The 23,300-nt window shown below is 43.8% G+C and overlaps 1 protein-coding gene across 1 annotated transcript in view; it reads right to left on the minus strand.

Annotated features, from left to right (window-relative positions):
- Positions 1-532: 532 nt before the first annotated feature.
- Positions 533-23,300, minus strand: part of LOC308304257 (serine/threonine-protein kinase PAK 3-like) — a gene marked incomplete at both ends in the record, with an annotated part of 43,102 nt that continues 20,334 nt past the window's right edge. The window contains 11 exon segments of the mRNA XM_080748823.1: positions 533-622; positions 7,570-7,632; positions 7,634-7,708; positions 9,345-9,541; positions 10,695-10,794; positions 11,203-11,320; positions 11,616-11,728; positions 12,767-12,815; positions 17,957-18,020; positions 19,488-19,665; positions 20,671-20,829. Of these exon segments, the coding sequence (XP_080604949.1) occupies positions 533-622; positions 7,570-7,632; positions 7,634-7,708; positions 9,345-9,541; positions 10,695-10,794; positions 11,203-11,320; positions 11,616-11,728; positions 12,767-12,815; positions 17,957-18,020; positions 19,488-19,665; positions 20,671-20,829 (1,206 nt within the window).

Raw genomic sequence — 23,300 nt, forward strand, 5'->3', positions numbered from 1 at the left:
GAAGCGGTCGCCCTCCTCCTCCTCCTGAAAAGGGGGGGCGTTTATTATGACACAAAGAGATGTGCGCGTATATTCTGCGCATGCACACGCATTCACTCACTCACTCACACACACACACATACATACACGCACACTTGTGATGGACTGCTTAAAGGTGTAGAGTTACAGTATAGCGTGCTGGAGGAGTGGGTCGAGGAGGCTGGATGCTTCCAGCAGGGTTTCGTGGGGGGCCGAGGACCCCCCAGGTGTAGCTGAGGACCCCCCCTGAGGCCTGGTGTCCATCTCATGTCTGAGGCCTTTATAGCGGGGGGGGTATATCTGTCCTTGTGCACCAGTTTTGTGCACAATCCCCCATTTTTTGCACTGCGGATGACAGTTTTTGCCTCCCCACAGCCAACACACACGCACACACACGCGCACACACACACACACCCAGTCCTCTCCCTAATTAACACACACACGCACACACACACACATCAGGGAGTGTAGGGTTCCGACCTCACGTACGTAAGGACACTGGATGTGTCGTCTTTTAGCGACTGCTGTTCTTAATGGCTTCCTTCGCAGCTACAATCAGGGGCGTCAGGCTGGACAGAGGCTTGGCTAACTTCAGGAAGGAATGCTGTGAGAGAGAGAGAGAGACACAGAGACGACATGGAGGAACACCGTCAGTGAGAGAGAGACACAGAGAAGACATGGAGGAACACCGTCAGTGAGAGAGAGACACAGAGAGAGACGACATGGAGGAACACCGTCAGTGCTGCTAAGAAGAACTAAAGCCTGAGTTACACTTTGTAGATCAGAGAATAGACTTCATTTTCCCATTTGCACAAATAGAATGCATAGGAAATGCTGGAGCTCAGAACCCAGGGTCATCATTTAAAAAGAGACAAGACGGGGGGGAAAAAAACATATATCCTACCATGAATTCTATCAAACTTTTTTGGCTGCAGTACCCCTTTATACTAAGAGCTGGAATTTATACAGCGCTTTTCTGAGTACTCAAAGTCGCTTGATTTTTGAAGCCGAGTAACCCTTCCCCAGCAGTTTGCTTAGAAAAAACGATATCAAAAGTCCAGTTCTCATGCCAATATGTTCAAAACAAAACAACATAATGGCAAATATTTATATAGTTATTGAACTTTCTTTTCAATAACTGTACTAGTCAAGGTATTGATGTCATTTGGTTTAACAATCTACAGATGAGCAGGTTCACACAAAGTCTGTCAGTGTTTTAACATGGACCATAACACTAAAATGCATATTCCAATTTTCTAGTTTTTTTTTTTCACGTACCCGCTGCAGTACCCCTGTGTACCCCATTTGAGAAACACTGTCCTAGAGCCTATCCTAAAAGGCTAATAGAACAAATAAAGTACTTCATTGTCTAACAAAAAACAGTGCAACTAATAATAGTGCAATTCATCTATCATGCCTCAGTTCTCTGTCATGATTCAGTTCATCTGTCTTAGTGGATACCGTCCTTAATGTCCTCTGCTACTAATCGACTCTATGGGAGTCAACCCAGGGTAAAGCCAGGAGGGGCAAGAAGTGCACCACCTACGTAGATGCACTGCGGCGCAACAGCTTCGCCAACAACACTGTTGAGCTTAAGACCCAGATGTTGGATAGGAGAGTGTGGAGGGCAGCGATCCAGGATCGCACAGTGGGTGTTGAGGTGGTCAAACTATTCTATACTATTCTAAACGATTCTACAAGGAAGCCATGCTTCCAATTATATTTGGGATATGCTGGTCGCTTCCTTATAATAGAGATAATAGATCCTCACACTTTGTAGAGCTTGCAGATTGATAGCTTGTTAGATTGGCTATTTTCACTACGCGACACCCGTGTGTAACTAAGTATAAATCAGGGTTTAGGGCTCTCTGAACCAGATCGATGCACAGTCAACCATACATACTGTAGTCATAAACACCTAGACGCCTCATTGGGCCAGCATGTCAACGTATCAAGCAGGGTAGCTCGCCATAACTGCACTGCAAGAAATACTGTCTGGCTCGCATTCGAGTCTACTGCCGCGCCTCAGCCAAACGAGGCGAGGCTGGTGCGTCACAGGACAACAGCAAGTGTGGAAGAGAACACGGTGGAGCAGCACGGACAATTAAAGCCTCTTTTTTTTATAGAATGGGTACACATTATTGTGTATCGTTATTTTATGCTTTAACTATTGAAAAATAGCAGATATACAAGCTCACAGCGCGGCACCGAGTGCCGCGCTGCGAGCTTGTAGATCTGCTATTTTTTTTTTAATCGTGAAAATTAGAATTCTATAAGTGTCTTTCTAAGTGTCCTTCTAAGATCTTTTGAAAAACCTGTGTTTCTATTCAGCAATCTGGCCAGCCATCATCAAAGAAAAGGTCCTTTTCACCTAACTGGAGCTCAGTTAGTCTGTTCTTGAGAGACTACAATGTCAGGGGTTCTCAAACTTTTTCATGTGAAGGACCCCCAACATGATATTTATTTGACCACGGACCTGCGTCTCAAAATATTTAGTTCCAAGTTTTGCACACATTTTCACGACTTTTTCAAAAATAGCAGATCTACAAGCTCGGTGCCGCGCTGTGAGCTTGTATATCTGCTATTTTTCACTGGTTAAAGCATTCAATAATTCTAGGCTAAATGTGCTTTCGTTTCGATGCTAGTGCATCCATCGATGATGAAGCATTGAAACATCAGTCATTCTCTATTTGGATCATCACCTTAATAAACAAGGCTTTAATTGTCTCCACTGTGTCCTCTTGCATTAAGGTGCCTGAGAAGAACAAAATGTAAAGGGTTGGGAAATTGTAAAAAGGGTTTGTAAATATTTCCTTGTAAATCAGTTGAGAATTCAGCAAGTTATGGTTTTAATTGTGGAGAGACTGCTTCCATACACAATGTGTCCGCCCTGAAAATACCAAGTACACACAGGCCAATGCTGATGTTAAAATGCCTCTGTTGTTAACTCTTATACTGCTTTGGACGTTCCTGTTCGCCCCAATTCTCAAGAGACCTCCGCGCCAATACGGCGCTCGTTCGCGTTCGTTCGTTCGTTTACCTTGTTGAAGCTGATGAGGGGTCGCGCCGCCGTGTACTACTGTAAACACATTTTCCGCGGTGATGGTGTAAAAAATCCATTATGCGTTAACATCAACGGAGACCAATTCACTTCCTTGTTGATTTCCTCTGGCTGTTAAGGCTCTGTGGCCAGTGACTGGTCTGAATGTACGGCAACACATAACAGGCAAATTCACATTCATTCTCGCATGACGCCGCCCTCTGCTGCCTGGCAGACCAAAGTGCACTATTGCACCATAAAAAAATAAATAAATAAATAAATAAATAAATGTCTGTCTATCTACTATAACGTTGCAAAGGTAAGCCGCTTTTTGATGGCACCAGACCCAATAAATAAATAAATAATCTGGCAGTAGGAGAGTTAAAGTAGCCTGGGTTCCAGCCTGCTATAGCCTGGTTCCAGCCCATAGACCCGCCCACTCTCAGAGTGGACCGTTTCTCTGGTCTGGTGTTGTGTTCATAAGCGATTTATCACGTCCAAAATGACAAGCGCAGGGGGTGGGGGTGGGTTTAACAAATAACCAATCCGCGCCGCCGCGGCCCGTTTTTCAAGCGACATCATCATCAGTGCGTCTTCATCAGAAGACAAGGTGATCTCAGTTTCAGTTTCAGTTTATTTTTATTTATAGTACAAAATCACCCCAAGGGGTCTCTGTGCACTTCACAACAGGGCCAGGGCCATACACACAATTTCAAGGAAAATAAAAAACAGTCAAATGTGAAAACAAAAAACATTCAATTTTGAAAAACAACAAAAACAGGACAAAAAGATCATATAGAATAGAGTAACACAATGTTAAAAACCATGGGGTAGTAGGATATGGTCATGGCAATGTTTATAGATTATGGCAAACCGTAGTGCAGGCAAAAAAGATGAGTTTTTAACTTGGATTTAAAAATGTCTAGGGAGTCAGCATCCCTGACAGCTTGAGGGAGAGCATTCCAGAGGTGGGGGGCACGGTGTGAAAATGCTCTGCCCCCGACGGTTACTTTATTGGGTGTTGTTACTGTGAGTTGACCAGCGTCCTGGGACCGTAGTGGTCTTCCTGGGATGTAAGGTTGTACTAGGTCCGACATATAGGATGGGGATTGTCCGTGTAGGGCTTTGAAGGTCAGGAGCAGGACCTTGAAGTCGGCTCTGGCCTGTATTGGTAGCCAGTGAAGTGCTATGAGTGTTGGTGTGATTACTGTGATATGGTCGTATTTCCTTTTCCGGGTTAGTACTTTGGCTGCAGCGTTTTGGACTAGCCTGAGTCCATTTGTTGCTGTTGATGGTAGTCCAAGAAAAGTGCGTTACATCTGTAGTGATTGATTTAGGGAAAGACAAAGTGACAAAGTCCCTCCAATCCAGAAATCGCTCAAACAGGGCACAATGTCAGACTCAAGCCGAGTCTGAAATCAGGCTAAGGGCCTCTCCATACTTCGACCGAAACCGCCGTTTTCGGTCAAAAGGTCCTTTTCTACCATAAAATTATATTCCTCGGGACTTCTGAAAAGCATTGGACCGAACGAGAGTTCGGAAATTTGCACGTCGGAAAACACAACTCACCGAACATTTCGGTCGAAGTATGGAGAGGCCTTAAGCCTGCTGCACTATCACCCAACATAGCATAGTAGGCTGGGACCCAGACCACCAGACAGTGGCTCTCAAACCTTTTCATGTCAAGGTCGGACCCCCAAATTGATATGCATTTGGCCGTGGACCCCCCCATATGAACATGTTTTGTGCTAGGGACACCAGAAGAGAAGTTAAAAACAAATTCTTGAAATTATTCAAAGATCATCGATATTGTAGATTGCTTGTAGACCTGCAATGTTTGAATACCTGACATGTAAAATGGATAAAGTGGTTAAAATGATGTGACGCTACATTAACTATTTTTGCTGGGACCCCACTTTGAGAACCAATGCTTTAGGGACTTACAGACCGGCAGCATTTATTTTGTGTGATTAATTTGCATTAATTTAAACTGTACACGCACAGAACGCAAATAACGAGCCCATAAAAAGCAATCTTATTATTTCTTTAAATGAGGTTGATTTTTTTCACCGCAGATAAAAGCATCGACCTGTAAGAACGAGGACATCACCAAACAAATTAATTAATGTGATGTGAAATATTTGCGAGGCATTTTCCACATCATTTATTCATCATCACAAGACCTTTTAGTGTCACTGAAACTTTATCATGATGAAATGTAACTTCATCATGGATTCCGGACATTTTTTTTTTTTTCCGCACGCGCGTGATTTGACTGCTTAATTTCGAAGTCGAAGGACATTTGTGTCAGCGAAATGACAAGATGAGCAGCGGCACAGAACTTCAGAGAGAGAGAGAGAGAGAGAGAGAGAGAGAGAGAGAGAGAGAGAGAGAGAGAGAGAGAGAGAGAGAGAGAGAGAGAGAGGTGATGAGCGGAGGAGGATGTGTGTCCTGCTTCACTATACTGTAGAAAATGATGTTGTCTTGGTCACTCGGCACAACACTAATTATCACATTATGAAACTGTAAGGGGAGTTGTTAAGTTGGACACGAATGCAAGAGAGAGCAGGCACAGAAAAACAAGGCTTTTAAGGTACAGTACTCTGGCAACAAGGACAAGTACAGTAACACGAACAGATGATGTGACAGAGAGACACCAACAGAAACTGACTGTTATAAATAGAAAGCAAATGCACTAGACACACTGGATTGGCTAAAAGACTAAACAGGACACAGGCAAATCTGGGATAGCAACACTTCCACCATTTTTAAACGCTACTGCGCATGCTTCTATCATTTGAAATCCTAGTGCGCCTGCTTGGTGCTCAATACTGCCGCATTTGGGTGTCCAAATGCTGAAGTAGAGCGTTCTTCCGGGGTGCTTCAAACACCTGGGAGCAACTTTCTTTAAAAAAAAAATAAAAAATGTATCCACAATTTTGTAACCCATTTTTTTCACCCAGTGCCAATTGCCTATGTAATCCTGGGCTCTGCTCTCCCTCTGCCGCGCCTGGGGAGACAACGGACTGACCTCATGCTTCCTTCTATGCATGAGGAGTCCAAGTTGTTTCTTTTTTCACCGGACAGTGGTTTGAACGTAGCGCGTGGAAGGAACACGTTTATTCCAACCAGTTTCCTTTCCCCTCCATCAGGCGCCCCGGCTGGCCAGGGGGAGGCATTATTGAGACCAGGATTACGTGCATGTTTTTGTGAGGGTATCAACCCTAGGAGACACGGGGAGAACATGCAAACTCACACAGAAGGCCCTATGCCAACCACCTAGGGTGTGAGCGCTGATACGCGAGGACACGCGCCCAGTGCCCACAGCTGATCCCCGGAGGGGAACGAACCAGGACTCTAGCTGTGAGGCGAAGCGCTAACCTGGGGAGCTACTTCGATCCAGAAATGAATAGCTTGGGGGTGGGGCAGTCCGCCCTTTAGATATTTTATAACTCTATGGACACAGGTACAGTAGAGAACGATGTGTAAACACGAAAGATAAAGAGTATACATACAGTAACCGTGCACTCATAGCTGCTGATGACAATATTTTACTGTATAGGACACAATCTCTTTCCAAGAGTTCTGTGTCCACTATAAAATATTGGCAGGCGGCAGCTACGAGTGTGCACTTAGGCTCTAACAGAGTCCAGGGTGAAGAGCTATTCACTTCACCTCGTTGTAGTATCCTAGCTATCACCCTAGGCTTTTTATGTATTTTAGGTTGATAGCTAGAAAACTACACCGCAGTGAAGTGAATAGCTCTTCACCCTGGACTCTGATAGAGGCTTTATACTCCTTTATTCTTTACAACTGTTGTGTCTCGCACATTCTCACAAATCGGCGCCACCACCGAAAAGGGAGCGAAACTCCTGAAAGTGGTACACTACACACCTTCTGGCATCACATTTCCAATTCACCGTTCTCTTGTGTGGAGTTTTTCTCTGCAGCAGCAGCTGCGTACACGCACACTGTACGGCACAGAAATCCATACAAACCTGTTTTGTTTACCAAACATTGTGTGCATCTCACTCTCCTGTCAGCCTATCACACTCCACAACGCCAACTCCCTCAAGACGGGGGAGCTGGCAACAGGTAGTTTCAGTGAGCCTCAGCAGCCGCGTCTCTCATCTTTAGAAGCTAGTCAATATTTTTGATAGCTCATATATTCTTAGTCTTATTAAGCCATTGAACGCAATCGGTGACATGTTAGATTTGAATCGACTTAGATTATGAATGCTTTAACTATTAAAAATATTAGCTTAACTATCGAAAAAAAGAGCAAAATACAGCAGCGCGGCCGAGGGCCGTGTGCTGTGAGCTTGTAGATCTGCTATTTGAGAAATCGTGAAGTCTATGAATATTTTTGACCCGATTCTATAAGTTTATTCTAAATCCTTCTTCTAAATCAGTGGTTCTCACAGCGCGGCACTCGGTGCCGCGCTGTTGAGTTTGTATATCTGCTATTTTTCAATAGTTAAAGCATTCAATAATTCTAGGCCTTTATGTACCTGCAGCAGCTCCTTGGCTGATCCTCTGCGGTCCACGTCCATCTCCAGACAGCGGTTCAGGAAAGTCTCTGAACACAGACGACAGTCTCTCTGGGTTCTGCAGCTCCGGCGTCCCATTGGTTGCTATCAGGTACAGGGCCTTTATGCAGGTAAACATATGGGTACAACTGTTATATTAAGCGATGTTATAATTAAAATGTAAAAATGAGGTCGGTTTTTCACTGCAGATAAAAGTATCAACCCGAGTGACAAAGAGGCATCACCAAATAATTAATTGGATGTGAAATATTTGCAACGCATTTTCCACATCATTTATTCATCATCACAACACCTACAACTGTTATACTGATGTCAGGTCAATAATGCCTTGTATTAAAGCACATTTATAATCGCGCTGAAAAGCACCCGACTGAGCCAGCGTTCGGTTAAACAGCGTGTTAAAGGCTGTGAAAGCCACAGTCAATCAGCGACGCGCCACAGATCCATGTGATGTGTGTTACAAATGATGTACTTAAAACTTTTTGTGTGCCTTCATGGATGGAATGGGAGGGAGGAACTGAAGTCACTAGGTAACGAATGTTATGTATTAGCGTGACAGACGGACGGATATGAGCAGGACGTTTTAGATTGTTTTTCAATGACTAAAACTGCAATTAAAAGGTATCCTGTGGCAACCCTGCACTTGTGTCACGGCAGCCTGTGCTCAAAATGATTCAAATCTAGTTTATTGGTTAAATTCACAACTGTACTGAATGAAATAAATAAGTCATACAAGAACAATGTAAATAGCTCAACAAAAGTAATATTTGTAGTATTTGTATTTCTCAAATTCAATGCTAAATGCCACTTTCAAATGCCACTTTCACTTTCAATTATTCAACTCTTAACACATCGGGTGCCCAGAATTATTCGACGTTTAATTTGCTGGTGCCCATGGCATTCCGCCATTTTACCTACCTTCGAAGTACTGGCGAGAAAAGTAATCCGAGTAAATGTAATCCAAGTATGTCCTGTTTATTTCGCGAAAATCTTTTCTTTCAGTCAGGACCGTTTTTCATCAATTCTAAGCCACAGTGTTTGTGTTACGGCCGGTAGAAGAGGCTGCTGTTTTGAGAAAAAAAAGAAAAAAGGAAGAGAATCCGGAGAAAACAGCATTTTTGTGCAGCCGCTAAACAGGAAGTCAACGAGACAGACAGCACGTCCGGGTGACGTAATTTCGCGCTGCATGTTGGGAAATGGAGTTTGTTTCATCACCGCGGTAGCCAAGTGCAGTAGCTACAGTACAGTATAGTTTACTGTACAACGCGTCGAACGCGTCGTGGGCACACGTAAACATCAAAGAGATTGGCGCGTGGGCACCACGTGGGCGTTTAATGTGTTAAGCACACCTGAAAATATCTGTAATCAAGTGCAATCGACTAATCAAGGGCTTAAATAGTTGCATCAGATGTGCATCCTGGCCTGACTAGAAGTTTGGTGACTTGTTGACTGTGATTAGAGCAGTAAGGAATATTCAGAAAAGTTCAGAGAAGAGATTATTACTTTGTACAAAAAAGGAAAAGGATATAAAACAATTGCAAAGGCACTGAATGCTGAGTATGGTTTTCAGCATAATTCACAAGTTCAAAGTTAAACGAACAGTGGCTAGACTAATTAACCTGATTTTCAGAGGGGGTTGAATAATTTCGAGCACAACGGTACGTGTGTGTGTGTGTGTGTGTGTGTGTGTGTGTGTGTGTGTGTGTGTGTGTGTGTGTGTGTGTGTCATCTCTTACCCTCAGGGGGTTCTCGTTCAGATAGGGTGGCTCTCCCTCCACCATCTCTATGGCCATGATGCCCAGGGACCAGATGTCCACCTTGGGCCCGTAGGCCTTGCGGGTCACCACCTCCGGTGCCATCCAGTAGGGCGTGCCCACCATGGTGCTGCGCTTGTTCTGCTCCGGGGTGATCTGAGCGCAGAAGCCAAAGTCCGCTGTGCACAGGAAGAGACAGAGATGATGATGATGTGTCACTTTCTTTAGTGTCCCCAACTCACAGGAACTCACATCAGGGTTAAGTGAAGGTCCCTGTATATTATGTGGGCCACTGGATACGTACATGGGGAAATATTGACTAAAATATTAATTGACTCTGAAAGTGTAAAGATTAAGCCTCAGGGGTCCATTTTGACACTGCCATTCAATACAACAAAGCTCAGTTTTACCCAAACGGGACGACATGGCTTGTACTTGCAGGCTGATTTAAAGCGTAATAGAGGTTCTAATAAACTAAATATACTGTGCAATAACATACACTGTGAGACAGACTGCATGAACAATGGAAGGTGCAGAAAATATACCAAGAAAATGTATATAAGCACATTATTTTTCTTTTTACAGTTGAGGACATTTGTACATTGCAAATGTTTGGAATTTGTTGCCAAAATGAATGCACTCATGATCAACATGACTGTCTAACGCAACAAAATGGCATACAGTACAAATTTTCTCCTTTTGTTTTTACTTCTTATTTTTATTATCAGTCAAACTATTGTAGCTTTCTCTTTATACAGTAGTATGTAATCTGTCTCTTTGTACAGTAGTATACTATACATCCACAGTGACTCAATATCACAGTCAAAGGCATGGGAACGTACATCATACATCTCTGACTCAGTATGACACATGGTGCAAATTGACGGTCATTGGTCTTTTACAGATAAACACTTCTGAACGATTCGTCACTGAAGGACGAGACTGATATGCAATTCAAAGAAGGTCTGAAGTCATTTCAGATCCCTGCATTACAGTACATCAAAGTTTTGTTTTAATTCTTTATTTTTCTCTCAATAAACTAGTCGTTACTGCTCCTGCAAACTATACAGAGGAAAATGCTATTCCTCCTACACCCCACTGAACAGGCACTCCCGACCTATCTGTAGCAGTCGCTAGTCCAGCAACAGAGATCGCCCTCGCCAGGCGGCATCCATCCCATGAATGGGCAACTGTGTTTTTCTAAGCACCCGGGCAAGCCGGAGGATGCACCACGGTGGATTCAAGCTAATATAGTCTGCAGTGCCGTGACATGGGAGTTTGGCATCTACAGTACGCAAGCCTCTGAGTTGTTTCCTCTGCAGTGTAACTTACTGAGCTTGACGGAGCCGTCCATCCCCAACAGGATGTTGTCACTCTTGATGTCTCTGTGGATCACCTGGTTGGAGTGCAGGAAGTCCAACGCCTGAAGACACTGGAAGACAGAGACATGGTTTTAATGAGTGATCCCTAGGTTAGACTAGGTCAAATCTAATCGCGGCGGAGGAGGAGGAGGAGGACAGGTATTTTCCCCTGCGTCAGCCGAGCTCAACCTGCTTTCGTTAAATGTGTCGAGAAAACAAGCCGAGAGAAACAGCTGAATGTCTGTTGCTATAAACCGATGATGAGCTCACCGTTTTCTCGAGTCGGGCCAAGGCTGCAGCAAAAAGTGTCAAATGCAAAAAAAAAAAAGAAGTGCAGGGTGATATTTGCATGCGTGGTGTGCATGCCAAGGTGTAAATAAGGGGGTCAGCTCTACAGTCCCAGTCTCCTCCTCTGCACAGCAGGTGGGGATAGAGTATATTTGCTGATGTTACATCTAACTCTATCTTGGCGTCTTTACCTCTCTGCAGACCGCAGCGATCTGGCCCTCGTCCATGCAGGTCTCTGTTACGACATCTGTGAGAGAGCCCCCGGCCAGATACTCCATCACCACCCACAGCTCGTCTCCTACCAGGTAACTACACAGAGAGAGAGAGAGAGAGAGAGATAAAACACTATATACAGTGCATGGAAAAAATTACGCGCAGCACCACCACGCCCCCCAGAAAGAAGCTTTTGTTGTTGTTGTGTGCTGCATATTGTCGCTGTTGCGTGGAAACTATTTGGATCGGCAATACTTAGATTATGGAGGAAGATTGGGGAGTGAGATTGGGAGCAAGAAGGGAGAAGAGTCTGGGACGCGTGGAGCGTTGTCCCCGGATGTTTAAGGAACAGACTCGGTAATTGACCACTGCATATTGGAGTCGTTATTACCTGTCCAGGTAGTTGACTATGTTGGAGTTTTTGTTTTCCCTCATCACCAGGATCTCATTGATGATCAGCTCTTTCTTGGGCTGCTGCTGAAGGTTCATCTGTTTGATCGCCACCTGAGACACACACACAATGTAGGCATTTAGCGGTTGCTTTGGATCCAGCGTGACTTACAGTAAGCAAGCTAAACACAAGGTAATACATCAAATGCATAGACACAGTGTAGTGCAGTACCTCAGTATAACAATATCAACAAATGATTCAAGGACCAGTTCACCTGTGGGACAACCAGATCTTATTTTATCGTTGTTTGGGACACGATCAACACAATCCTGAGTTATTTTTTGTGTTCAATCTGTGTTTGTAGATATTTTAGTATTTCAGCATGCTACAACTGGTCATTATGATACGAAATGCATCATATGACCAGTTGTAGCATGCTAGCAGTTGTAGCATACAATAAGATCTGGTTGTCCCAGAGGTGAACTGGTCCTTTAAGCTCCATTCCCACTGGGCACAATAACTATAAAGATAACTATATCTATACCATTGTATTATTTTTTATAGTCGGTGTGAACACTGCCATCTATTGACGATTTTTAAAACTCTATGTTTATACAATAGTTGCACAATAAATGCACAAAGTCTCTGTTCGTCCGTCTGTCTGCCGACTTCAGACACGGTGTGCGCGTCTCCGACGTCCCAAGGGACATTTATATGGCCAGTGTTCAGTCTGATGGACAGGAGGCTAGTCCAGGACTGGCCATCTGACCGATAACGCCCATATATAGGCATACAGATTGGAGATCTTGGAAGATTGGTTATTTTCGTAGGCTACAAATTAACTATTCTGTAGCAGGCCTCGGCTACTGGGGAGATTCTTCGCCTATGACGACATGCCCAAGTACTGGTAGGGACGCCAGGGTTAATGCAGTTAATCCCTTCTTCTGGGGGAAGAAAAAACCCAAACCCTCAAAAACAAAACAAACAAAACCACTTGAAATTCAACAGTCGATGTTTCCAAAAATGCAAATTACCAGCCTCCATTTCACTAAAACAAAAGGTCTTAAAAGGACTCCTCCGTTGCTGGTTTAATTGCAACCCGTAATTACCGTGCGGTTTCATTTACAAGCTAGAAATGCAGCGGCTTTTACCTCTTGGCCAGTAGCGATGTCGATGGCTGTGTACACCGTGCCAGATGCTCTGTGGAAAAACAAGAACAGCTTATCACAAAATGATACGCTTTTTATTAAACAACATTATTAAAAGTTAGATTTCGCCGATGGGGTGCAGAAACCTCTTATCTCCATATTTGACGAAGAATAGTTGACAACGAATAGTTTCAGAATTAGTAATAGTTTTGTTACATTTTAACTTTTTTGTGTTTTTTTTCCTTTAAATTAACGCCATACTTGATCATACTACGTCACACAAAAGCATCAAAAGTAGCAGATCCACAAGCGCGAAACATGGCCCGAAGCGACACGTTTTGAGCTTGTAGATCTGCCACTTTTGAAGCTTTTGAATTTGAATCCGGAAAAGTTCAGGATATATGAGGTTTCCACTCGACAGAGACGATTTGCATCCATCAAAATACCCTGAACATACAGTGAGTACATCATAAATACATTCCAAAATGTATATTATATTATTGCATTGCATCCAGCGAGCGCTATTGCATGTTAGTTTGGTGAACATGCAGAATGTGGTTTGCATTTTATTGCACGTTAGAATAGCTAGTGGCGTACAGCTATTTTCTGAAGAGGTCAATAGTCCAGCAGCAGTTTGCAGTATATAGAATATCATTTATCGATAGAAATAGAACAAGCCTCGAGCCAAATGACATTGATCTTTTCACAATAAGCGTTGTTCTATGTAACAGTGACAAAGTATTCAACCCCGGTACTCGGGCCAAAGTATAGATATAGTAACTCCTGGTCAATTATGACTCGACTTCTAGTGAAAGCTGCTCAGTCAAATGAATGCTATTACTGTCATTTTCACTATATTTGAAATAGAAGTGGGTCATTCATAATTTGCCATTTCCATTCCTATACATGTAGTGGAGTCAAAAGGGCAATATTTGACTTGAAATATAGTGGAGTGAAGGTTTTGATTGATTGTATGCTTTATTAGCAGTTCGCATAGGAAAAGTACAGGACAGTACAGTTCAGATACAAGGTATACTAATAGGATTTAAACTACAAAAAAGTACAATGGCTTGTTTACATCGGGGTCCTTTTGTACTCAGTTCATAAAAAAGTCATGAGTCATGAGCACCGTATCCAAAAATACAAATCAAAATCCAATCAAGTTTGAAGTGAGTGGTGGATTTGGAAACGTCATCGTCCCCAAAAGATTCAAAAGAAGGGCTAAAGTAACTGGATTGAAGTGTAAATCCACGATATTCAAGGTAAGTAACGTTACTGTGTAACGTTACTTACCTTGAATATCGTGGTGTACAAAGACCTGTTATCTGTGCAGTGCTTGTTCCGCCGTCATATTAACGAATGACTGCATGCTGACATCACTGATACTAAACAGTGTGGCCACCATGGTAACCATGCCCAACTGACATCACACTGACTGACATCACTGACTGACATCACTACAGACAGTACCCAAATTTGGAGATGACATCACAGACTAGCCTGGACAAGGAACACCATATAGGGGCATAAAAGAGTTCCAGCCAGACAGACTGATACAACGGGTATTGCACAACTGGACAGTCGATGGTGAATATTCTGCCCAATAGGCTGAGGCAGTGAGTCACAAAAAAACCCCCACTTAAAACTCAGGATTTTGCCTCACAGGAGTCACGCAGGCTGGAGGTTATCTGGTGGGTGCAGACAGATAAAGAGTTTTGAGTTTATAATCCTGCTCTGACTGCGGAGCTGTGCCGGGCGACATCATGATGCACGCAGTCTAGCCAGGTGCATTCAAGCCTTCGCTGGCACCCAGGGGTGTCGCAATAAATTCTGGGTCATGGGTACAAGGATTCACTGCGGGCCCCCTATGAATGTTCTTCATAGGGGGAGGGGGTTTAACCCATTTAGACTGGGAACGCAATATTACACATTATTTTGTGCTTTAACTATTGAAAAATAGCAGATATACAAGCTCACAGCGCGGCACCGCGTGCCACACAGCGAGCTTGTAGATCTGCTATTTTTGAAAAATCTTGAACATTTCTGTTTCAAATCCTACTAAGGTTTTTTGAACAAAAACTATGTTTCTATGTCAGTGGTGCTCAAACCTTTTCACGTGAAGGACCCCCAAAATGATATGTATTGGCCACGGACCCCAATCTCAAAATATTTAGTTCCAGGGACTCCCCAGAAGCAAAATTTGAGTTACGAATGTTTGCTTAGAAAATACATATATTCAAAGATTTGCACACATTTTCACGAGTTTTCAAAAATAGCAGCTGCAAGCTTGTAGATCTTCTATTTTTCAATAGCTAAAGTATAAAATAATTAAGGCCCCTCCACCTTGGGCCCTGGTAACTCAGTCCCACTCCCCCCCCCCCCCCCCCCCCCCTCCCCTTGTGATGCCCCTGTTCGCTGGCACCCTCTCTATCCCCCTCGCTGTCAGGCACACCAGGCAGTGTATTGTCAGTAAGCTATGAATAATGAAGCACACTGTGTTCTTGTTTTTGGTTCCAGGGCCTAATAACTTTTCACAGATAAACTCTGCAAAGTCAGTCAATAAGACGTGAGTCCCTCCCTCTGGAGGAGGCTGCGGGCCTAGCTTGATCAGAGGAGTAGAGAACAATGGAGCAGCCTCTCATCATCGGCTAGAAGAGTTTATAATCTACGCAGACCGTTCTCTGTGGTGAACATTGTGGAGGGCATACGAGAGAAGTGACAGAGAGAGGGATGTACTGTATACTGTATATACCGGTAGTAGTCCCCCCCCAGGAATCTGCGATTTCGCAATAGCGAGAATTACTGCGGATTTCTCGGCCACTGGCGGATTTCTCTGGGGTCCGCGGAATAACAGTCACGACGACGGAAGAGCGGCGCGATAGCAGAGCGGCCGCTTTGCTTAACTCATTGAGTGCCAATCCCGAACTAGTTCGGCTTTATTAGCGTATCGCAGAGTGCCGATCCCGAACTAGTTCGGCTTTAAAAAAAAAAAAAAAATAAAATAAAAAATTGAAAAAAAAATTTTTGAATTTTTTTTTTTTTTTTTTTGGACCCCATCAAATCTGGTGAACATGATTTCAATCGCGATTTTGCATGTTCCACCCCATACAACCCCATCTAACATACAGGGCAGCCATTTTTGTTTACATAACATGTAAAACATAATGGCCATTATCTCAAGAATGCCTGAACGGATTTCCAATCGGATTTTTTTGTTTGAAAGCTGTGAACAAACTGCACAAATCCACTCCAATGCAATCCAGGATTGCATTGGATTTTTTAGAGCTCATTCTTCTCTGTTTTTTCCCATGCATGAGGTGTGCAAGGTTTAATCGTGGCTAAATTGCAGAAAATAGATCTTCTAAAATGCTTGGTAGCCAATAGCTAACTTCAAGCTAACTTCATCCTCTTCCTGTACATGCACAAAGGAAAGTGTTCAGGCAAGTCATGGCTGCAGGGCTTCTGCATATACCAGCATATCTCTATGGGATTTTCTATGGCCACTGGGCGCCCTCTAGTGGTGAACGGGGTGGCACTCAAAGAGTTAATAACTGGTCATTTTAGGTTGTTTTTTTTAATGTTCGCGGAATATTAACTATCAGGCCGCAGAATCAAGAATTGTTCTCCGCGGAATCCAGGGGGGACTGATATAGGGAGAGAGTGAGTGAGTGAGTGAGTGAGTGCCTGAGAGAGAGAGAGAGAGAGAGAGAGGGGGGAGAGGGAGAGAGGGAGAGAGGGGGAGAGAGAGAGAGAGAGAGAGAGAGAGAGAGAGAGAGAGAGAGAGAGAGAGAGAGAGAGAGAGAGAGAGAGAGAGAGAGAGAGAGAGGGAGAGAGAGAGCAGAGATCAAAAAGGGCTGAGCTATACTGGCCCCTGGCCATTTCTTGAAACGGTTCTCCTTTCTTCTCGGCTACTCGTTTTTCTTCTCTCTCTCTCCATCTCCATCTCCCTCTCTCTCTCTCTCTCTCTCTCTTTCTCAAGCCCCCACCCTCTCTACCTCTCTCTCTCTCTCTCTCTCTCTCTCTCTGTAAATAGCCACTATTGCCTCAATCTCTGCTGGCGAGACCCACGACCACAAACTGCTAAATTGTATTTCCCTTAAAGCTGCAATATTACCCTGTGTTTATTGAGACAGAAAGACAGATAGACTGCAGGGACGGACGGACAGACAGCCCAAGGGGGGAACCAGCACAGGAGAGAGAGAGGGGACGGGGGCGGGCGAGGGAGGGACTGGACCCCAGGGGCCGGCGATGGGGCCTCTGGAGCCATGGACCACATTAAATAAACCCTATATCGTTGTTGTCGGGCAGAAAACCTCACATCTCCTCATGTTAAACTTTTTGTGTCTTTTCGTAACATTAACTACTCTACTTAGTCATACTACAGCGAGTCACGCAAAACAAAGCATCAAAAGTAGCTTAACGCCACATTTCGAGCTTGTAGATCTGCTACTTTTGAATTTAAATCCTGGAAAAGTAAGAGTTTTATTGGGACATAATTATGAGCCGGTTTCCGCCCGACAGAGACGATATATACTTTGTTGGCCCAGTGACCCCCAGGGGTCTATGATAGGCCCCCCTACTTTTCTGTTTCTGCTCCAAATCTCTTGGCCTCGCTACGTGTAGGATTCAAGTGGTTAACCCAATCCCCCATGATCCACCTGGGCTCCAGCAAGCAACCCACTACACTACATTTACTTTCTTCAGTACTGTGTTTAACTCATTCATTGAAAGTAATGTATTTTCTCGTCTTTTGTCACTTGCTTTCACAGATTCATTTTGGAAGGGTTTTCATAAGTTAGCGAAGCGCTCCATCCAGTGTAACATGAGATCCGCCTTCCTGTTAAACGATTTTCGCGAACATGCCCGTTTCTTGGCTCCGGTGTTTCCATTGCATTTTTGGGTGAGATGCGCTGTATTCGGCAGCTCATAACTAGAGACAGTTGAAATTAATCGCTTATTTGACTTTGAAAGATTTATGGAAATCTTTGCACATTGGACACAGTAACAGTAATATTTGACCAGGAGGAGAGCATCTATACTTTGACCCAAGTATTAATTCTGGGTTTGAGTACTTTGTCCACCACAGGGTTAATAAACAATCCCCCATAATCCACCTGGGCTCCAGCTCCAGCTCCCTGTTGACAAGCACAGATTAAAGGGGAGGAGAGAGGATGAGGGGACTCTGTGACTCACCCTTGTCCTATTTTCTCAAAGCGTGTGTACTTCTTTTTGGGGTCCCCCACACTCACAATGCTCCCTGTGTGAGAGAGATAACAGGTTAAACACAAACACAACACACACACACATGAATTATTAACTTTTAGGACGACATTTTACAAATGGTCACCTTCCTAAAAAAAGTTGCTTGATATTTCACTTTTAAAAACATGTTTTGGTCATTTTATCATCTATCTACTCAGGCTTTCTGAACGGGGTCGATTCAGTAATTAGATATTTGATATTAATTTCATCAGACTTCCATTTCACCTTCCTTTATAAGTCCATTTTAACCATGATAGACTCATCAAAAACAACCGTCCTTGGTTCTGGTGACTGATATTGTCCTCCTAATACTTGAGGGACCATGTTTTTCCCCAAAAAAACATTTAAAAGTAAGTAAAAAATTAAAAATTAAAAATTAAAGGAGCTATAGTCAACTTTTTCTTGAAAAACGGATGCTAAAATAAAAATAATGTTTCGAAAATATTTTATAAAAAATAAGCTTCATATATGTGTTTCTATTCAAAAATGACCACAAAAAGCGTAAAATAATGATAAAATAATCATTTTGGCCATTGTCATACCGACACTTTTGTTTACATTCTAGTCTATAGACTAGGATGTAAACAAAGTGTGGGCCCTACAATCAAAAAGTTGACTATAGCTCCTTTAAATAAAAAGGAAATAAATAAATAGAATCATCCCCCTTAGGAGGGCAGTATGAGCCACCAGAACCAAGGATGGGCGTTTTCCAGTTTGCAAAGGGTTTGTATACTAAACTAAATTACATTTTATTCAAATGACTAACTTCTAAAAAAGAAATAAAACATTTGCTGTCAAAATCAACACTGGTCATAGAGTGACATCAGGGTGACATAGGGACACATCATCAAGGTGACATAGGGACACATCAGGGTGGCATAGGGACACATCAGGGTGACATAGGGACACATCAGGGTGACATAGGGACACATCAGGGTGACATAGGGACACATCATCAAGGTGACATAGGGACACATCAGGGTGACATAGGGACACATCAGGGTGACATAGGGACACATCATCAAGGTGACATAGGGACACATCAGGGTGACATAGGGACACATCAAGGTGACATAGGGACACATCAGGGTGACATAGGGACACATCATCAAGGTGACATAGGGACACATCATCAAGGTGACATAGGGACACATCAGGGTGACATAGGGACACATCATCAAGGTGACATAGGGACACATCAGGGTGACATAGGGACACATCATCAAGGTGACATAGGGACACATCAGGGTGACATAGGGACACATCAGGGTGACATGGGGACACATCATCAAGGTGACATAGGGACACATCAGGGTGACATAGGGACACATCAGGGTGACATAGGGACACATCAGGGTGACATAGGGACACATCAAGGTGACATAGGGACACATCAGGGTGACATTGGGACACATCATCAAGGTGAGATAGGGACACATCAGGGTGACATGGGGACACATACTGAGCCTCTCTAGAATCTCCTCGTCGGTCATCTTAGACTTCTTCCTCTGGCGGTCGGTGTGACGGTACATGGTGTTGGACGTGTCATCCGGCTGGACCTGGGACTCCGGTGGGGTCACCACCTCCTTCACTGGGGTGGGGGGCTTGGTGGTGGGCTCCAACACGGAGCGCGTGTAGATCTGGTAGGGAGATAATAGGATCCCCTGTTAACAACTACAAACCCTCTGTGCTTAAAAGTAAACTTAGTTGGTCTGGGTTGGATCAACTAAACCTCTTTGGTGTAGACCAGTGGTCCGGGGACCACCGGTGGTCCCTGAGGGGGTTCCAGATGGTCCCCAGCTAAATGATGGAGAGTTGGTAACCAAATGGACCCTTATAGATCTTTAACACTTGAGAGTGTAAGAATCTACACAATTAGAGAACGTAGAAGAATTGTCATCTCTCCTATTATATGGTACCAACATCAGTACAGCATGGAATCGTGGACAAAATCTTATCCAACTATAACAAAATATTAATATGTTTTTGACCTGAGAGGCTAAATGTCATCAAATAGTGGTCCTTGCTTGGCTCTAACGCAGAATAAATAATGGACCTTGACATGAAAAAGGTTGAAAACCACTGTAGTTTTTTTTTTTTTTATCCCTTTTTCTTTAATAGCTGATGAACGGCTTCCCTTAACACTTGGATGCCATTATTTTTGTAATTATTTGGCAGATTATTAACAGAGTGCTGCCGTTCACCTGCACTTTATTTTGAAGAGCCCCGGAAGCCACGATCGTGTCCATGTTGAAATGGCCATCAGTATGTTTACTTTCACACGGACATGAAAAATTCTAACCGCGGCCGACCGCCGCAGCACAGTGTTGAAAAAAAGCGCTTCTCGGCGATCAAAGCGTTTTTGGAAGTAGATTCCAAGATAAAGCTATTTATTTGCAGCAGCAATGAATAGGGGCCTATGGAGATTACACGCTTCCTGATGCTGGCGGCCGAGTTGCATCATGGGATATGTAGCGTTTTCGCCCACCAGCGGCCGCAGCAGTGCCTGTTTACCTGGTAACCATGGTAACCAGGTAACACATCCCTGCACGTGATAACGGGACCTTGGGGCCGCACCGCCGTAATTCCTAATAGTAATAGGTAATTGGTGTAATGCGGTGTGCTCGGGGGGTGGTTGAACTCACAGATTTGGTGTGCTCGGGCCGCGGTGCGATGACCGGTGGTGGCTCGTCATCATCGTCCTCCTCTTCCTCCTCATCCTCCTCCTCCTCCTCTTCGTCGTCCTCCTCGGACACGGGCGGGGCGATGGGAGGTATATCTGTGGTGGACGTCTTGGCACTTGCCTGAGTGGAGGGAGAGAGCGGGAGCCAGGGTGTCAGAGCGGACCGGGTGACGCTCAGGGTGGCCAACGCAGTCTCACCAAGAAGACGGCACCCGGATGACTCGCAGTGTTCATTTCGTAGACTAAAACTATGAAGAAAATCGACTACCTTTTTTTTACTGACAAAAAAACTAATCTATGACTAAATATATTGACAATTGACCATAAAAACAAGATTAAAATGTTAGGGAGGGACTAGTGGAGAAGAGATCGAACGCTCGGGTGTTGCGCTCTGAAAATAGCAGATCTACAAGCTCTCAACGCCTCGCAGCGCGAGGCGTTGTGAGCTTGTAGATCAGCTATTTTTGGCAAAGAGCTTTGGAGGGGGAAATGAGGAGACTAAGTACAGTGAAAGGTCAAGTTTATTAAGTCTTGACGGTTCAAGTGGTTAAATATCTGAAAACCCACATTAACATGAATCCAAAATATACTGATCGTGCTGTCAAACAATGAAACTATATGGATAAGGTTGTGGGGGGGTCCTTGCTTCATCTCTCTCTCTCTCAACTAAGGGGTCCTTGGCCTGAAAAAAAACGAAGACCCCTGCTCTATAGCAATGATTACTATCAGAATATAGAGCATTAACTTCTTAACAACATTCTTTTTTGTTTGAACCAGACAATAATCACTAAAAAGGAGTCAAAAGGAATTCTAAGGAATCAAAACAGATTATAAATGGTAAATGAGGCTTTTATACAGCGCCTTTTAACCAAGGCGCTTTACAATCACTGATTATGCCCCGAAGTTACAGTAGGTTTCTGCATGACTGAGGTGCAAAATATAACAAAGCAAATTATTCCAAAGACAAGACTATGCAGTTACATCAATTATGTAAATTCTAATCAATTTATGTCATTTTATCGTATTATCCGTATCAAGTGCACATTTTGATCATCGTGTCTTTAGAGCGCACAAGTAACTGATAGTGGTTGCCAGGGTGATTTGAATATAAACTCAGAACGGAGACCCCCTCCTCCCGCATGCAGCGGTCCTTGAGGTCACTTTCAGGGAGTCCCCCCCAGGGTGTCTGTGGCCTAATAATGCATATCACACTGGGGGTCCTTGGAATTAAAATACTGCCCAAGGGCGATTAAAAGAAAAAAGAAAATACAAGAGCAAATCACAGCAGACCGAAAAAATGGAATCAAGACAATGAGAGGAGCTAGACAGCGTTGTGAGTGAGGGGGTGGAGGAGGTGGTGCTGGTGGTGGTGGTGATGGTAGCGTTGTAGACAAAGGCAGGTGTTAACACAGTGAGGTGTGGTTCTCTGCTGTTTGACGGGTGGACTTAGTGCCAGACAGACAGGAACTGGTCCGACCATAGCTGTGGGTGCGGTGGTGGTAGTGGTAGTGGTAGCCCAGACCCAATGCCCAGACAGTAAGATCACTGTGAAATGTGATACTGCTTCATAGCGAGGAGCGCAGGCAGGCTGCAACATGGATGTATTGCATACGTATCTTGTATGCAATAAGTAGATGCATCTATCTTGTGTGATTGCAAGATACCATTCCACAAGTCAAAAGCACGTTACCTGTCCTAAATTAGTCTTGTGCTATTCCACAATCTTTGAGCACTATCTGGAACTACACGTCCCGAAAGCCGAGACAGGATTTCCATTTCTGCCGTATATACGGTATATATCGTCGTTGTTGGGTGGAAACCTTGTATGTCTAACACCGTTTGTTTTGTATTTATCATTTAAAAAAATATTTAAACAAGTGAAAACAGCCGATCTACAAGCACACAACGCCTCGTGATCTTCTGTTTTCACTACTTTCGTGCGACGGCCTTGTATGGTGAAGCAGTGCTTTACTTTGCGAAAGAACCACAAGCGTAGATTGGACGGGTTTTTGGGTTTTAATAACCCAAGGGCCCCCCCTAGTGTCGAAAATAAAAATTGTTTTTAATAGGCCTAAATAAAAGAATGGGCCCATATCTACATAAATTCATACTAGGATATTATATGTATTTTGTCATTTCCAATATATTAGGGGTCCCAGGGCCCTACTTTCCTAATCTGTGGGCGGTGGGCCCCCTCACAACAGTACAAATGCTTTTATTTTAGCATTATTGACTTGAGGAAGCGCCAGCTTTTTTTCCTCCCCTGCGCTGCAAGCTGGCTATCATCAACACAAACGCGTAGTAGGGGCTATGGCTACTTATATTTCCAGGACAATTTCAAAATAAACATGTTGAATGATCGATTGTATATGAAAAAAATAAAATAAAGGCTTTTGTTTTGAAATGCGCTTCTGTGCAGAGAGGAAATGGCTTTCATAGGAAGTCCCTTTACCTCTCTGTCTTCCGTGCGTATTATGGACTCATGGTGAAATGAACAACACACTACAGGCATAAGGAATAACACCAAGACAAGACCTTGAAGACCATGTAGGCTATAAAGGCATTACACATCGTCCTCTGCTCCTCTCATCC

The sequence above is a fragment of the Nannobrachium achirus genome (assembly GCF_963921795.1).
Source record: "Nannobrachium achirus genome assembly, chromosome: 19".
Taxonomy (NCBI): domain Eukaryota; kingdom Metazoa; phylum Chordata; class Actinopteri; order Myctophiformes; family Myctophidae; genus Nannobrachium; species Nannobrachium achirus.